The sequence below is a fragment of the Vulpes lagopus genome, chromosome 1 (assembly GCF_018345385.1).
Source record: "Vulpes lagopus strain Blue_001 chromosome 1, ASM1834538v1, whole genome shotgun sequence".
NCBI classification, from domain to species: Eukaryota; Metazoa; Chordata; class Mammalia; order Carnivora; family Canidae; genus Vulpes; species Vulpes lagopus.
Window position 1 is genome coordinate 160,677,807 of NC_054824.1, and position 19,229 is coordinate 160,697,035.

Consider the following 19,229-nt stretch of genomic DNA (forward strand, 5'->3'; position numbering starts at 1 on the left):
AATTATAATCTATTATATTACAAATATCTAGAAATTTGATTCCTCACCCTGTTGACAAGGCCATAGAGACAAGGTAATGGAGCTACATTGCTAGTATGAATATAAATCAATGCAATCTCATTGAAAGGAAATTTGGCAGTATATATCAAAATTGCACAATTTGTCCACATTCTTTGACTCAGCAGTCCAGTTTCTGGGAATTTGTACTACAAATGTACTGGAGAAAGGAGCAGTTTGAGGAGATAAGATCATGGGTTTCCTTTTATTTTTTTATTTTTTTAGGTTTGTTTGTTTGTTTGTTTATTTATTTATTTATTTATGAGAGACACGGAGAGAGAGAGGCAGAGACACAGGCAGAGGAAGAAGCAGGCTCCATGCAGGGAGCCCGATGTGGGACTTGATCCCGGGTCTCTGGGATCACAACCTGGGCTGAAGGCAGCACTAAACCGCTGAGCCACGCGCAGGCTGCCCATGGGTTTCCTTTTAGATATATTCAAGACACCTATAAGATGTCTAAATAGAGATATTGAGCCAGGCCACAGTTAAAGAGTCTGTAATCTTAGAGGTTAGACTGAGACTAAAATGTAGAAGTCTTCAAAATAGTAATTAGATCATAGTAATGAAACTATGATGGCTTAATCCTTTCAAGGCCTATTTAATCCAGAAACCGTAAAAGATTGGTAAATTTGCATAAAAATTTAAAACTTTTGTAACAAAAAAAGTAACATGAACAAAGTAAAAAATCAATGCCAATGAGATCACCGAGAGAGGAGATAGAAGAGAAGAGCCTTAAAATTCTTCCAGCATTGAAGGATGGTTAGTGAAAGAGCAACGGCAGAGGAAACGGAATAACTAGAGGAAAGAAGAGGAAAACTGGGAGTGTGAGATACTGAAATGCAACAGAAAGGATTTTATTTTTTTTTAATGAGGAAATTATGTGTGTGTGTGCATATATTCTAGCATAGCCAGTAAGTTTCCAAAAATTAATATTAGGGCAATTGGCCATAAAAAATATTAAAACAGGGCAACCCGGATGGCTCAGCAGTTTAGCACTGCCTTCAGCCCAGGGTATGATCCTGGAGACCTGGGATCGAGTCTCACGTTGGGCTCCCTGCATGGAGCCTGCTTCTTCCTCTGCCTGTGTCTCTGCCTCTCTCTCTCTCTCTGTGTCTCTCATGAATAAATAAAAATAAAATCTTTAAAAAAATAATAAAAAATTACAAACATTTTGGTACTAGAGAAGGTATAGATCAGTGGAACTGAAAAGAGTCCAGAGGTTGACATTTCAAGTCTTTGGAGGAAAGTAGAATTGTTTAATAAATGTCAATTGGAAAATGGTAACTTGGGAGAAAAAATAAAGATGGAATCCCAATAGATGAATAAATCTAAAAAACAAAATTCTAAAGTTCTAGAAGATACCATTAGTTGTCTAGTAGTAAAAATGACCTCTCCAAGCAGGATACAACTGAGAAACCATAAAGAAAGATCGATTAACTTAATTGTCTAAAAATTAAGAATTTTTTATTCTTTATAACAACAACAACAGCAGCAATAGCACCATAAACTAAATATAAAAATCCATGCCAAACTCCTACATGGAGCATACTGAACAGAAAAGAAAAATAATTCCTATAAAACTCATACAAATTCAGTGAGAAAAAAACATGAAAAACACAGTAGAAAATTAGGTAAAAGGGCATGAATATGTGTAAAAAGATATTCAAATGTAAATAAACATATGAAAGCTTAGCCACCCTTACACATAATTAAAGAAACATACATCAGAACAAGATACCATTGTTAACCTATCAGGTTGGAAAAACAACATTTTAACTTTATTTGAAAAAAAATTCAAATTTACAAGAAATTCATGTATCCCTTACCCAGATTACCAGTTGTTAACATTTTGCCACATTTGCTTTAGCATTCTCTCCTTGTTAAATCAAATATTTTTCTCTGAACAATTTGAGAACATATTGTATACATCATATTCCTATATGAACTTGAACACTTCAGCATATATTTCCTAAGGCCAAGGACCTTTATTTATGAATTTTTTACAAATTTCTCTTACAACACTTCTTATCAAATTCAGGAAATTTAACATTGATAAAAACATTATTTAATCCATAGTCCCCATTCCAGTTTCACCAACTATCCCAGTATTGTTCTTTATAACAATTGTTTTCCAGTCCAGCTTCCAGAGCAGATGATTATACTGCATTTAATTGTCATGTTTTTTTGAATTCTGGATAATCAGGAGTAGTTCCCTCCACCTTTAAGAGCATAGGCCACTTGTCTGATGTTTCCTGATGAGTAGATTCAAGTTATACATCTTGGCAGAAGTACTACGTAAGTGATATTTCATGTTTCTCAGTGCATGATAGAAGTACATGTTATCGATTTGTCCCATTACTGATTATGTTAACTTTGATCACTTGGTTAAGTGGAGTCCCTAAAGTTTCCTATTAAGTTATTATTTTTCCTTTTGTAATTAGTCAGAACTTTTACAGAGATGCTTTGAATCCATGTAAATATCCTATTCCTTATAAAGCTTTTATTCACTTTCACATCCATTGATTATTTCTGCCCAAATGAGTTATTACTATGATAGTTGTAAAATGAGGATTGAAAAAAAATTCCCCACTTTTCTATCAAAGTTCTGCTATCAGGAAAAATTTGCCTTCTTCTGAATGATTAATGAGCATTATGGACTCCTAGACTTTTATTCTAGTTGATAGATTATAGTCCTTTGTTACCACTTATTATTTTGGTGCTTTAATAGTCTGGTTTATCCTTCCTGTGCTTACTTTCACAAAATTAAGCAGATATGTGTATGGTTTTTAAATTTCCATTTCTGTCCTACACAAAAGGTAGCATTCTGTTCTCTTGCACTTTGCCTTCTACTTAATTTATTCCAGAATTCATTCCATATCAGTTCATAGAGATCTTGTTCTGTCTCCACAGCTGCATTCTTCCCCTTGTGTGTACTACCACAGTTCGTTCAATTAGTTTCCTATGTTTGAGCATTTAGTGTTCAGTGTTTTGCCATTACAAATAATGCTGCAATGAATAGTCTTGTGTTTGAATATTTCAGTGTTGTTAGAGGTTTATCTTCAGGATAAATTCCTAGAAATGGGACTGCAGGGCCAATGGTTAACTGTATGTAATTTTGTTAAATATCACCAAATTTCCTTCTATGGGGATGGAACCATTCTGACCATAATATATGAGGGTGACTATTTCCTCATGACATCACTAACAGAATATATTGTCAACCTTTTGAATTTTTGCCAGTCTAATAGATGAGAAATGGAATCTCAGTGTGGTTTTAATTTGCATTTATCTTAACATAAGTAAAATTGAATATCTTCCATATGTTTAGGAGGCCTTTTTAAAATAATTTTTATTATTGTTTGTGATTATCTTTTGCCCACTTTTCTATTCAATTTTATTAATCTTTTTTCTCTTCAGTGTTTTAAAGTTCTGTGTTAACAGCGATAATTTCTGTCTGTGCTACATGACAAACTCTTTGTCCCAGTTTGCATTTGTCTTTCAACTCTGCTTATGGTATTTTTGGTCATGCAAAAGTTTTTTTTTTTTTTTTTAATATTGTCAGATGTTTAAATCTTTTACTTTATTGCATCTGGCTTTTGAGTCAGTTTGAAGGCTTCCCGTTTCCTCAGGTTACAGTGGAATTCAACCATATTTTTTTCTAGTGTGTTTATGGTCTCTCTGAATTTATCTTGTGTAGGGTATCAGATACTTACTATTATCTTTTTGGTAAATATCTATCTAGTCCCAGTACCACTTATTTAAAAGTCTCTTTTTGCCCTAATGATTTGAGATAACATCTTTATTATATACTGTATTTCTGTATGGGATGGGTTCTAGATCTTCTAGTGTAGGCCATACAGCACTACCACAATGTTTTCTACAATGTTTTAGTTTATTGAGGCTTTGTAGTATATTTTAATATAGAGTAGGGTCATTAATACCCCTCCCATATAACTCTGTTTTTCATGTTTTCCTAACTTCATTGTATGTTTATTTTTTCCAGGTAAACTTAGTAGCAACTTATCTAGCTCTAAGAAAAAACCTTGGTGTATTTATTGAGATCATATCAATTTATAAGTGTAGAAGAGCAGTTGTGGGGCACCTGGGTGGCTCGGTTGAGTGACTGCCTTTGGCTCAGGTCATGATTCTGGGGTCTGGGGATCCAGCCCCCACATCCGGCTCCCTGCACAGCAGGGAGCTTCTCCCTCTCCTTCCTCCTTGTGCTCTCTCTCACTATCATCTCTGTCTCTCTCTCTCTCTCTTAAATAAATAAATAAAATCTTAAAAAAGAAAACACTTTATGATGTGTTCTATTAAGAAATGAGAGATGTCTTTCGTTTCTTCAGTTTTATATTTTATCTCTTAGGAATGTTTTATAGTTTTCTTCATTTAAGTTTTATACATTTCTTCTTAAGTTACTAAGTGTATTTTTTTTGTTGCTATTGTAAGTAGTTTTTCCCCCTTCATTACAGCTTCAAACCAATTGCCATTAATGTGTATGAAACCTATCTCACTAAATTTTTTATTCTTTGGGTTATTTTTTGCCATTGATTCTTTATAGTTTTATGAGCATCCTGTCATGTTATCTGCATATTAATCATTTTATTTATCCTCCTCCAGTTGTTGATGCCTCTGGTTGTTTTTTCCCCTTTAGTTGCTTGGGTTAATACTTCTAGTAAAATGTTAAATAGTAATGGAAATATTGGACATACTTGCTTTGTTTCTGGAATTACTTGGAATGACTTTGGTGTTTACCCATTAACTAATATACTGTTTTTAGGATTGATGTGTGAATATTTTATCATGTCCACCAATTCCTGTTTTCTTAAATGCTTTTCATTAGGAATGGTATTGAATTTTGTCAAGGGTTTTATCAGTACTTATGGAGGTAATCATATGAATTTTCTCCTTAAACCCATTATTATGAATTACATAAGTGAGGTCCTAAAATTAAAGCACCTTTGTATTTTAGGTACACATTTTGGTCATGGTGTACTGTTAATGTGATGTTGGAATCTATTCACTAATAGTTTATATAGTCCTTTTTTAAGATTTATTTATTTATTCATGAGAGACACAGAGCGAGGCAGAGACACAGGCAGAGGGAGAAGCAGGCTCCCTAAGGGGAGCTCGATGTGAGACTCGATCCCAGGACCCCAGGATCATGACCTGAGCCAAAGGCACATGCTCAACCACTGAGCAAACCCAAGTGCCCCTTATATAGTCTTTTTATATTGATATTGTTAAGTGATGCTAGTCTTTGCATTTTCTTGTGCTGTCTTTATCAGGTTAAATATATACACTTCATGAACACGAGTTAGAAGTTTTCCTGCATATTCTATGCTTTGAAGCAATATATATAACATTGGAACTATATCCTTTCTGAAACTTAGGTAGAATTTTTCTGTGAAACTATCTAGGCTTGGTACTTTTTTGTGAAATAATTTAATTTTCTCTATTCTATGAAATTTCCCTTTTCTACTAGGATCAGTTTTGTTAGTATGTATTTCCCTGGATAATAAAATCTGCTTCTGCCTCTGCCCCTCCTCTTGTTCATTCTGTCTCTGAGATAAATAGTCTTTAAAAATTTTTTTTTTTAAATTTAAAGAAAAGGAGGTTGGCAAATAAAGACAAAATCGCCCTGATATCAAAACCACAGATAGAAAAAAAAACAACAACACAGATAGTAAAAGAAAACTACAGACAGATCTCTCTCATTAATTTAGATGGGAAAAATGCCAATAAAGTATTAGTAAGTTGATTCCAATTAAAAAGCGGAATACACCATGACTAAAAGGTGTTTATACCCCACTAAAGATAATAGAGTTATATTTTATAGTTATACTTAATTTCTCATTTAAAATAATCTAACTTCTTCATACACTTTTTAAAAACAGATTTGACATTTAATTTTATCCCACTATTTTCAAATATCAAAATCTACTCTTTAAAACTAAAGATTTGGGGTGCCTGGGTCGCTCAGTCAGTTGGGCATCTGCCTTCAGCTCAGGTCATGATACCAGGGGTCCTGGGATTGAGCTCGCATTGGGCTCCCTACTCCACAGAGACCCTGCTTCTCCCTCTCCCCCAGCTATTCTCCCTGCTTGTACTCTCGCTCTCTCTACCAAATAAATTAATTAAAATCTTAAAAATAGAGGATGCCTGGGTGGCTCAGCAGTTAAGTGTCTGCCTTCAGCCCAGGGCATGATCCTGGAGTCCCGGGATCAAGTCTCACATTGGGCTTCCTGCATAGAACCTGCTTCTCCCTCTGCCTATGTCTCTGCCTCTCTCTCTCTCTATCTCTCTCTCTATCTTTATCTCTCTGTGTGTGTGTGATGAATAAATAAAATCTTTTTTAAAAATCTTAAAAATAAATAAAAATTTATTGTGACTCAATCCTGGATCCCGGGATCACGCCCTGAGCCAAAGGCAGAGGCTCAACCGCTAAACCACTCAGGTGTCCCCAATTCTAGACTATTTTGAGCTTTAGCTCCATTATGGAATAGAGTTTTGCCCCATAACCCTGAAAGAACAGTATTGAAACAGTACATTAAATGTGATCATAGATCACAGAGTTTTTTTCTTTATTCTTAACCTAACTTTGAACAGGTAATGGAAAGTGAAGAGTTCATGTTGCTTCCAGCCAATCAGCTCATTGATATAATATCTAGTGATGAACTAAACGTTCGCAGTGAAGAACAGGTGTTCAATGCAGTGATGGCCTGGGTCAAATACAGTATTCAAGAAAGACGTCCTCAGTTACCCCAGGTATGATGGGACTGTTTCTCCAAGTAACTGTCTTCTTTTGTACTGGATGAAATAGTATATATTTGACTTGCAAAAAAGAAACAGTTGTCACTGCCCCTTATATTAGACTGTAAGAGAGACCATCTGTCTCCCAGGAATCAAGGAGATAGTGTTTAGAAGCATTTTCAGTGTTTATGAATTTTTTCTCCTTGGTTTTCTCTATTTTGCATCAACCCTAAGTTAGGATTATAGCACAAGTCAGAACCCAAATAATACTAAATGAACAAAAGAAAACAAAGATAGCCATTATCTTGGTTTCCTTCCCAATGTGGCTTGGAAATCCCATCTCATTTTGAGGAGTACAGGGATGATACGGGCCATAAGTGATCACTAAATGAAATGTTAGTGTTCTTGTTATTATGATTGTAGTCTTTAGCAATTTAATAGGATATTCTTCCGATTATTACAGTCCAGTCATATAAGCTAATTATAGAGGAGCTTATATTACTGAGAGCATTCTAAAGTGATATTAGTGTGCTTTCAATTTTCTGATTATTCTGATTACTGAATTGTAGAGTAAATTTAGGTTTAGTATTTATGCTCTCCCTCCCTCTTTATTATCTATTAATTAAATCAAATTAATTCAATTAGATCCCAAAGCAATTGGAAACCACAGTATGGGAGCAGGGGTTATGTATTCTCTCAAATATCTTGCAAGTGGAAGCTTGTGCCTTTAATGGTATTTATTACCTCTTAGGTACTGCAGCATGTTCGTCTGCCTTTGCTTAGTCCCAAGTTCCTGGTGGGCACCGTAGGCTCTGATCCCCTCATCAAAAGTGATGAAGAATGCAGGTATGAATGGCCTTAGGTAGGAAAAATGAACAACTAGCATTCCTGTTTTCTCCTTTTTCTCCTAATTTCCTTATTCATTTTGCTTCCTAAATATTTGTATTTCTAGTGCTGACACCAGGACGATATTTAACAGGTTTTTCTTCTGGGTTAGGGACAAGAGGAGGAGATGGAAGAAGAGATGACTGAACTTCCAGTATTCCATTCCATTAGTTTTTATGTGTGGTGCTAATTGGTGTAGAAGTGACAATAAAGAGGTGGATTTCTAAGATTTTAATGCAAGCTTGAATTTGAAGAGGCAGTTCTCTGCTGATATCTGTTTTTCTTGAGATAGTTAATGCTGTTGACTCTGTCAACAAGGGTCAGGAGCACTTTTTCATTCCATCACAATGCCTGCCTAAGGAATAGGACCAGCCTTACTTTTTGAGGATGTAGACAGAGTCAAAGGATTACTCCTCAAGCATCTGTGGAAAGATTTCCACTAGAGCTTGATGAAATAGTTTCATAATGTTTTTTGATTGAAAGAAATTCTAAATGCTTTTATAATATAAAGAAAACACCTATTTTATTGGACTATCTCTATAATATAGGCACAGTTTAATAAATTACTTTTCCCAGTTTGATAGATTTTAAGATTTAGATTCAAATCAAGCCATATGGTATTTTTAACCATTTTTATGTATATAAAAATGAAAGAGCAAGTCAGTACTCAGAACTCCTTAAACTACACTGACCTTTGGGTCTCCCTTAGTGACTAAAGAAACTTGTTCTAGTATTACAAATCCCTAGAACAGAGGTAGAACATGTAGATTCATTTGCATTTCTTCTAAAATCTGAAGCCTGTCCTTTTAACAAGAGATGTCAGAGGTGGTTTTAGATATTTGTCTTTTAAACTTAAAAAACAAACAAATGACAATTCCCTCAAACATTACAATAGCAGAAAGAAAACCGTATGAATTATGAATTCTGAAAGCTGAAGAAACAGGCAAAGTTGTCCTTCCCTCATAAAACATAAATAAGATTGTACTGGTTCTAATACACAAAGTAAAAGTACTTCTAAAGTCACTTTTAAAAGAAGCCCCTTCCTGATATCCTGACCTCACCATTTACTAGCTATGGGACCTTAGGCAAGTTACTTTAACCTCTTTCTACTCTAGTTTCTTCATCTGTAAAGTAGGGATAATAATAGTACTTATTCCATAGGGTAATTGGCAAGTTAATACATATTAAACCCTCAAAACAGGAAATGACACAGAACTGTAAGTGTTCTTGTTGTTACTATTAATTTTGGTTTGGCTTGCTAAGTATTTGCTATACTATGCTATACTGTACTTTGGTCCTACGTACTATTTTTTTTTTCCTGGTACTATTCTAACACTTTATGTGGACTAGTCTCCTGTCAAATTCAGTTGATGTCTCTACAATTCTCGTGGCATTTTTTTCTTGAAACCTTCCAACCGTGGCAATTGCAAACTGTAAATATCCCTATTCTACCTTTGTCTACACTCAATGAACAAACATAAGTGGAGAAAATCTCAAGATTTTCTGAATCCTGAAAAATAAACCTATTAGCTTTAGAACTGAAAGGATGCTATTTGAGTGTAATGAGCAATCCTGTTTCACAAAGTATCTTAACTCTATCTACACCATGATCATACATTGAAAAAGAAAAAAAAAAAAAGTACTCTTTTTAGGAACCTAGTACTCTTTCTAGGAACCCCTGAGCACTTAATTAAAACTGGCCATTAGGAGATCACAGTCTTTGTTTTTAATGCTGAAGAAGCTCGAAAAAGCTCTTGGTCATTAGCTTGGGATTATGGGGAGGAGATTATTGGTTTTTCTGGGGTTTTTTAGGTTAAATAAACTCAGAAGGAGTCTTAAAAGCCATATATTGGAAGTGCATTATTGGATCATGCTTGGGACTAGGTCGTGCAGCAATAAATTACTCTTTATAACATTAAAATTTAGAGAAATGAAAATATATTTTAGGAAATACTTTCAAAATTAAGAAAGAATTTGAGATTGAATTTGCATTGATCAGGCACTGAATCACTCAGAGGACTCAAGTAAGAGGAGTACACACATAAATATTTTGTGTTAGGATATTGTATTCAATAAGTATAATTACTAGGATCTTCTCAGAAAGTACCTAACTCTGGGAAACAAACTAAGGGTGGTGGAAGGGGAGAAGGGCGGGGGTTAGGGGTGACTGGGTGGCAGGCACTGAGGGGGGCACTTGACAGGATGAGCACTGGGTGTTATTCTGTATGTTGGCAAATTGAACACCAATAAAAAATAAATTTATTATTAAAAAAAAGAAAGTACCTTATAATAGAAAAAAAATTGTTCATCCTCAGTAGACTTGTGAGTAAACCATTTCATACAGTACCAGATAGTAAATTAATATCAAATGACAGTACAGTGTTTCTTTTTAGCAGTCCAATTTTTGACCTAGTTTTAATGTTTAACTCATCTAACAAATATCTAGGGCCAGGGCTGATGTGCCGCTTTGCTAGTATCCTGCAGAATCTAGTAAAATTCATTAGAAAGCAGTAACTATGGAGATTGGTAATTGAGTTGTAAGTTTTACTTTTCCCATACATTACTGTTGGCCCCAAGCCTACTGAGTTTTAGGCTAAATTTTACACTAAGATAGCAAGTCTTGGTGGAAATACCAATCAATTTACAACTTGTAATGTGGCTGGCATCAATTCTCTCATGTTTGTGACTTTTTAATATTAGCTGGCATTCATGATTTGGTTTGATTTATGCTTGCTCCCCTTTGCCAACTTACATATTCCTAAACCATATTGGGATTTGACTAACAATGTTATTTAGACATTTGGAATAAAGGCAAGGTTTTCTCCACAGAGACTTGGTAGATGAAGCTAAAAACTATCTCCTATTGCCTCAAGAACGACCACTAATGCAGGGACCAAGGACAAGACCACGGAAACCTATCCGATGTGGAGAAGTACTCTTTGCAGGTTTGAGTCTGAATATACTGTGACTAAATTGAATATTTTTCCACGTGTTATATTATCATTTGAGTTGTGCTTTGGACAACTATGATATCCATCATCATAAGAAACACGTAAGTTACCTTTTAGCTTGACTCTTAACTCATGACCCAGCACTGGTATTCTCTGAGAGTGCTCTATTTTTATATAAGGCTAAAAATGTCATGCAGTGGATGTTTTGCTAAAATGAGTCATGCACATTAATTTATATACCAGTGTGCAAGGCACCGCATAATTGACCTAGAACTGTCAAAAAACATTATCTTACATTAAACAGTTATATGTTTTCTTAGCTCTGCTCAGCTAGATTGAGCTCAAGACAACCTGCTCTATCATTTTGCTCCCACTCTCTGCCCCTAAATCTCTGAGAACTTTCAGCCTCGGATGTTTCCCTTCCATCCATGTAAATTCAGCTCCCTTGCTCATCTGAACAACTTTCTCACTGTTTAGTCAAACTACTTCTTACTAGTTCTGTCTTAGTCCATTTGGGCTACTTTAACAGAAAACCAGACTGAGTAGTCATGAACAACATAAATTTATATCTCAGAGTTCTGGAAGCTGGGAAGTCCAAGATTGAGTCACCAGCAGATTCTTTTTGGTGAGAGCCCACTGCTTCTGCAAAGAGGCTTACCACCTTATTTTATTGCTATGTCTTTACACAGTGGTAGAGGCAGGGGAACTTTCTGAGGTCTCCTTCATGAAAGCTCTGCCCTCATGACCTAAGTACCTCACAAGGCCCCACCTCCCAATACCATCACATTGGGAACTAGATTTCAACTTAAAGATTTTAGTGGAACTTACAAACATTCAATCTGTAGCAAGTTCTTTGAGTTTTTTTTTCTAATTCTGATGCATGGAGCTAACCAGGACTTATTATATAGTATTTGTATTTAAGTTCCCGACTTTACGAATTCTATGGCTTCTTAGATGTAGGCATGTTTGGATTTTTTTCGTTCCATTTTAATACGTAAAGTGTTTTATTCCTTTTTATCGGACAATTTCGTGCAATCTCTGGGGCATAGTATCCTTTTCTGTCAGCCTAAACACTGCCTATCTTTTTCTTTCCAATGTAACTTTCTCTTGGCATGTAGAAATATATTTTCCCCTATATTTTTAGAAGAAGGGGCTCCTTGGTGACTCAGTGGGTTGAGCATCTGACTCTTGGTTTTATCTTAGGTCATAATCTCAGGGTCTTGAGCTCTGTGTCAGGCATGCACTGAGCACAGAGTCGGCTTGAGATTCTCTCTTTTCCTGTCCCTCAGTACCCCACCCCTGCTCTTTCTCTCTAAAATAAGTAAATAATCTTTTTTTTTTTAAAAAGAAAAGTTTGATGATTTGTTTTGAATTCTCACTTTTTAAACTTTTTCATCTAAATTTCTTCATGTAGAGGACTGTAGTATTTTTTTTAAGGATGTATTGAGAGAGAGGGAGAGAGAGAGAGGGAGAGAGAGAGAAAGAGAGAGCACAAGAGCAGGGGGAGGAGCAGAGGGAGAGGGAGAAAGAGAATCCCAAGCAGACTCTCTGCTGAGTCTGGAGCCTGACATGGGGTTTGATCCCGTGACTTATGAGATCACGACTCCAACTGAAATCACAAGTTGGATACCTAACTAACTGAGCCACCTAGGCGCCCTCACTTTTTTAAAGATTTATTTATTTGAGAGAGAGAGTAGTAGTATTTCTTTAAGAAGAAAGTTGATGCCAGGTTTTTTCTCTCCAATCCTCATGAGGCTTTTTTCTTCTCTTTTGAAGGAATTTCTTCATTCTTGTTTTAAATTTCAAACTTAAGGGATCCCTGGGTGGCGCAGCGGTTTAGCGCCTGCCTTTGGCCCAGGGCGTGATCCTGGAGACCCGGGATCGAATCCCACATCGGGCTCCCGGTGCATGGAGCCTGCTTCTCCCTCTGCCTGTGTCTCTGCCTCTCTCTCTCTCTCTCTCTCTGTGACTATCATAAATAAAAAATTTTATAAAAAAATAAAAAAATAAAAAAAATAAAAATAAATTTCAAACTTAATTATTAATTCACTAGGCACGGATTTCTCCCATACTCCCAGGGTCCAGATGTCTCTATTGTTATTAATAGATTTAGCATATATATTACCATTCTTATTCCTATGACTTTCATTCCTATGTATTCATGCACAGGTACATATTCACCTGTTTATGTGGTTTACACCAACACTTTTGTATGCTCACACTTAAATCTGCATTCTTGCCCCCACATACTAGTCTTAGAGTTTCTCTTTCCAAATTTTGATATTTTATTTTATTTAAAAAAATATTTTAAGTAGGCCTCACACCCAGCATAGGGCTTACACTCAGAACCCTGCAATCAAAAGTTATATGCTCTACCCGACTAAGCCAGTCAGGCACCCCCTCTCTTTTCAATTTTGCAAGTCAATTGTCTGTTTTTAAAATTAGAACACTGCAAGATCTAATTATTTGGTACCTATGGCTTCATGATGTTGTGTTGGTTTTAAGAATTGTAATAGTTTGGTCATCTTTGTGGAATTATGTCCATTATTAGGAAGATCTATTAACTGTTTTATTTGGCTGACTGTTAGTTTTAGTGCCTGGAGTAGGGATGACAGTATAGTACTGTTTCATCATCTTCAGAACATTCTGGTGATGCTTAAGAACTATATTAAGAGGAGAAGGAAACCGGAACTCAGAAAAATGAAACAGAAACAACCCCCCTATGATCAAAAGCTAGAGACTAAGCCGAAAAGGTATATGGAAGTATACTTCGTGTTCAGGGTCTTCTTTGGACTCAATGGGGATACCAATCCAGTGGAATTGGACAGGCATATCTTTGGGAATGCTGAGAGACATTAATACAGCTCCCTTATATATAAATTTAAACTTAACCTCACATAAGTTATTCAACAACTGTCATCCTTAGCCTGCTGGTTTCTACCATATTTTTCCAATGTGACCTGATTATAAATTACCAGGGGCCATATTTCCAGTATATAACAATCTTCATGAAAATTTCATTTGCCTCTTTAATTAAATCATGATATTGAGTACCTAGCTGACTCAGTCAGTAAAGCATGTAACTCTTGATCTCAGAGTCATGAGTCCAAGCCCCAGGTTGGATATAGAGAAAAAAGAACATGTTTTGAGGCACCTGGCTGATGACTCTTGGTCTTGGGATTGTAGATTTAAGCCCCATATTGAGTGTAGAGATTACATAAAAATAAAATCTTAAAAAAAATTCATGGTGTTAATAAAACCATACTTTGCCTTCTTTAGAAGTCAGCTAAATTGGATCAATTTTATGATCTCAAATTCCTGCTAATGATCACATAATTTCATATTGCTGATCAAGTCTCTGATTCCTTGACAATATTGTTAAGCCCTTAAGGCAAGGGCTATTTCTAATTTTTCTTTGTGGTTTCCAGATTGTTTAGCAATCTTATCAGAATAGGCACTCAATAAAATTAATTACTTTCTGTTGATCCTGAGTAATACTAGTGAGAAATGAGCATCAACCCACTATGATTGATGGAAAAAGAAAATTGGAAATAACACCTTTGTTTTTCTGATTATATATATGCAGTATAGAAATTTTTATTTACAGCAGGGCCTGGGTGGTTCACTTGGTTGGGCGCCTGACTCTTGATTTTGGCTCAGGTCATGATATCACGATCATAAGATTGAGCCTACCATGGGGCTTCATGCTAGGGTCAGAGCCTGATGGGATTCTTTCTCCTCCCTTCCCTCTGCTGAGCGTGTGTGTACACTCGCTCGCTCTCTCTCCCAAATAAATAAGAAATTTTTATTAACAAAAATATAAAGAAAAAAAGTTAAATTATCTGCCATCTTTTTTTACACTGTGAAGCTTTTCATTTTCATTTGTGGAGAAAAGCCATTGGATCTTTTCCTTTACAACTGGTATTAGTTTTCCCTGCTTTTTCTGTCTTTTTATGTTTTGCAGATCTGAATATCATTCTTGAGTGATACTGTTCATTGACATTATTTTAGATCTTGACCTCTCTGTCTCTTCTTCAGTAAAACTTAATCTTCAGTTTCCTTTGGTTTTTTATTGTTTCCATTATCTTTGGAATGCCAAATTACCAATTCTCACTTAACTTCGGGAAATTGAGCCTTCCTTACTTCATCACTCTGTTGAAATAAACCCTGGAAGCCTAAAATCAAATCTATAATCTTAGTAATTTTTTCCCAGGAGTGTTTTACTTTTCTTGATATCTTTTGTTTTCCGTTAGGCTTCTTGATACTTACCATTTTGTGTTTCTGTTTTGGTTTTGTTTAAGGTTTTTTAAGTTTTCACAGTTCAGCAATCCTTATTCCAGATACTTTCTAAAAGTTGCCTCTTTAAGGTAATATTTTTTGACCAAATCTGTCTTTGATTTCTTTCCCTGCTTTGGTAATCAACAATTTATTTCCTATATCTATGAGTTTGTTTCTGTTTTGGTTTTTAGATTGCACATGAGTGAAATTGTATGCTATTTGTCTTTCTTTGTCTGACTTATTTCATTTAGTTGGATCCCTCTAGATCCAATTGTGTTGTCACAAATGGCAAGATTTCCTTCTTTTTTTATTGCTGAGTAATATTCATATCCATTCATTTATCAGTAGACACTTTGGTTGCTTTTATAATTTGGCTCTTATAAATAATGTCACATTGAACATAGGGGTTCATAGATCTCTTTGAGGTGTTTTCATTTTCTTTGGATAAATGTCCAGAAGTGGGATTACTAGATTGTATGGTAGTTCTATTTTTTAAATTTTTTGAGGAACTTCTATAGTGTTTTCCAGAGTGGCTGCACCAGTTTGCATTTCCACCCACAGTGTATGAGGATTCTGTTTTCTCCACATCCTCAGCAACACTTGTTATTTTTTTTATTTTTATTTTTTTTAATTTATTTATGATAGTCACAGAGAGAGAGAGAGAGGCAGAGACACAGGCGGAGGGAGAAGCAGGCTCCATGCACCGGGAGCCTGATGTGGGATTCGATCCCGGGTCTCCAGGATCGCGCCCTGGGCCAAAGGCAGGCGCCAAACCGCTGCGCCACCCAGGGATTCCTTGTTATTTTTTTTAATATTTTATTTATTGATTCATGAGAGACACAGAGAGAGAGAGAGAGACCGAGACACAGGCAGAGGAAGAAGCAGGCTCCATGCAAGAAGCCTGATGCGGGACTTGATCCGGCACTCCAGGATCACGCCCTGGCCCGAAGGCAGTGCTAAACCGCTGAGCCACCCAGGGATCCCTCAACACTTATTTTTTGTCAGGTTTTAATTCTTTCAGCTTTCAATAACAAATTATATTTATGTAGTATTTTACTCTTTAGAAAGTTTCATGCATGTATTATTTTTCTTTTAAATTTTTATTCCTTATTTTACAAATAAGGTATTTTAAAAGATATTCCCAAGATCACATCGCTTAGTAGATGTAACAGTCAAACCCCAGTTTTCTAACTAAATTCAGTGTTCTATCCATTAAATGCCACATTACTTTTCAATCTGATTTAAATTGGTGTCCTTCCTCCTCTGTAAAGTGGACCTAATACTAACTTATTTAGAAAATTAAAGATTATAGCAACCCCAGTGGAATAAGTAAATGTCGTAACTTATATTTTGACCTACTTCTAGAGATATTTGGTAAGTCCAAGCATTAGGTCACAATTTAAAATTTTGCTGTGAATTATACATTCTGTGCTTTAGGACAGTATTCTCCTGATCACTTCTATTACTTCCCCAGTTGGTGGCTGGTGCAGTGGAGATGCCATTTCTAGTGTTGAACGATATGATCCACAGACCAATGAATGGCGAATGGTAGCTTCAATGAGCAAAAGGCGATGTGGAGTTGGGGTCAGTGTTCTTGATGACCTGCTATATGCAGTAGGAGGCCATGATGGATCCTCTTACCTCAATAGTGTTGAAAGGTAAGTAAGGTCAATTTGAAATTTTTTTCCACTTGAGATGTTAACTAAGAAACAAATGTGATTTGCTGCTTTAGTGTTGCATCTGTGGCACTAGTTGGCAGCCTTGACCACTTACCATGACATGCAAGTCCTTCATAATGTAACCTCCACCTATTTTTGCAGTCTCCCCCAGCCACACCACTGTTGCCTAATGCTGCTCCAGACCCACAAAATCGCCTCTAGTTATTCCTCTTTGCCTACCCATATGCATGCTGTTATTTCTTCCCTGGAATATCTCAAGACTCAAATGTTACTTCTTATATAAAGCCTTCTGACACTATACAATTAGTTACTCATTCCTCTGCCTTTTTATAAGTATTTTGAACATCTGATTGGCTATCATTGTTAAAATGTCTTTTCCCATATCGATCATAGTGCCTGGCACACTGGAATCCTACAATAATTGATTTTTAGTAACTTGTAGTTTCTTGCTTTCATATACCCTTTTTCATTCAACTGTGTTGATTTACAGTGATTCTTGGTATTTCCTAAACATATCTATGACATCCTGCAGCATGGAGAGATCTAGAGGTATAGATTATATAGCTGAAAAATAAAACAGGGGGATCCACTCCATAGAAGTCAAAGAAAAAAAAAAAAAAACACACTTAAAAATAAATTGAGCTAGATATGCCCAGGTGGCTCAGTTGGTAGAGCATGCAACTCTTGATGTCAGATTTGTAACTTCAAGCCCCACATTGGGCATTAGGGCCTACTTTAAAAAAATTAAAAACATAAAAATGATTAAAATAAATTGAGAAAAAGAAATAAGAATGGAAATGATTAAGTATTTACAGCTTTATAACAGGGAAGCCCAAGTATTTCAAAATGTGTGGATACTAAGGTAGTATCCAAGGGAAAATTTATAGTGCATTATAATTTAATATGCATTCATTTGAAAATAAGAAAGATGAGAAAATAAATCATGCTTTTAAATCATGAAGTTATAAAAAAGAGCAACAAAACCCAAGAAAATAGAAAGCAATTAAGTAGAAAAAAAAGAAAAAGCTAATGAAATTGAAAGCAAATAAAACTGATAGAATTACAAAAAGAGCAATTTGATAGTTTTTTGATTTTTAAATTGAAAATGACTCTATTCTGTGTCCCTTGATTCTGCTTCTCATTATCTATTTGAACAAAGAGAAATATACAAAGGTAATCACTGTCTATAATAGCAAAATGTCAGACACAATGTCATGATACATCGATAGGGATATGTAATGGCACACACAATAATGAAATGCTGGAAAAATCTAGAGCGTTATCTGTAAGTGTGGATGGATCTCAGAAGTATGTTGAGTGAAAAAGCAATGCCTACTATCTGGTATTATTTATGTAAAGAAAACATGCTTGCATATAAATATACCTATTTACAAGTATTTTACTGAAAAGTCTTGGGACGCCTGGGTGTCTCATTAGTTGAGTGTCTGCCTTCGTCTCAGGTCATGATCCTGGGTTTCAGGCATTGAGTCCCGCATCAGGCTCCCCACAGGGAGCCTGTTTCTTCCTTTGCCTATGTCTCTGCCTCTCTGGGTCTCTCATGAATAAATAAATAAGTAAGTAAGTATTTTACTGAAAAGTCTTAAAAGGCATACACCAAGTCCAAAATAGGAAGAGACCAGGCATACACCAAGTCCAAAATAGGAAGAGACCAGAACTCAAAGAGGAAATTTAGCTTTATCTATAACATTCTGAAAAAAAAATTTTTAAAGAAAATATATCCATATGTAACTTATATAAGTAAAAATTGTTTAAAAAAAATAAAACCTAAATTAGCTTTTCATACCCTTTAGTTGTTAATCAGCCCATATTTAGAGGAAAGAATATAGAATATGTTAACAGAGCCAAACTTTCTTTGTGCAATACAAACTCTGCTCTTAATGTGTTCTCTGTAGGTATGACCCCAAAACAAACCAATGGAGCAGTGATGTGGCTCCTACAAGCACCTGCAGGACAAGTGTTGGTGTGGCAGTACTCGGAGGTTTTCTCTATGCTGTGGGTGGTCAGGATGGTGTGTCCTGCCTCAACATTGTTGAAAGGTGATTTTTTTTCAAGTCATTTTCAATTTTTAGAAGAATATAAAGGATATTTACCCAAAGGAGTACCTGTACCCCAATGTTTATAGCAGCAATGTCCACAATAGCCAAAATATGGAAAGAGCTCATATGTCCAATGATAGATGAATGGATAAAGAAGATGTGGTATGTATACACAATAGAATATTACTCAACGACAAAAAAAAAAAAGAAGAAATCTTACCATTTGCAATGACATAGATGGAACTGAGGGTATTATGCTAAGGGAAATAAGTTAATCACAGAAAGACAATTGTCATTTGATTTCATTCATATGTGGAACTTAAAACAGGATCATAGAGGAAGGAAGAGGAAAATAAAACAATGTAATCAAAGAGATAGACAAACTACAAGAGACTCTTAACTATAGGAAACAAACAGGGTTGCTGGAGGGGAGGTAGGTAGAGGGATGGGGACTGGGTAAAGGGCATTAAGGAGGGTATGTGATGTAATGAGCACTAGGTGTTACATCCAACTGATGAATCACTAAACTTTACCTCTGAAACTAAAAATGAATGAAAGAATATAAAGGG

The 19,229-nt window shown here is 35.6% G+C and overlaps 1 protein-coding gene across 1 annotated transcript in view; it reads left to right on the top strand.

Annotated features, from left to right (window-relative positions):
• Positions 1 to 19,229, top strand: part of KLHL20 (kelch like family member 20) — a 56,078-nt gene that overhangs the window by 20,041 nt on the left and 16,808 nt on the right. The window contains exons 4-8 of the mRNA XM_041762493.1: positions 6,667 to 6,825; positions 7,562 to 7,656; positions 10,525 to 10,640; positions 16,399 to 16,582; positions 18,517 to 18,660. Coding sequence (XP_041618427.1) covers positions 6,667 to 6,825; positions 7,562 to 7,656; positions 10,525 to 10,640; positions 16,399 to 16,582; positions 18,517 to 18,660 — 698 coding nt within the window. The remainder of the gene's footprint in view (positions 1 to 6,666; positions 6,826 to 7,561; positions 7,657 to 10,524; positions 10,641 to 16,398; positions 16,583 to 18,516; positions 18,661 to 19,229) is intronic.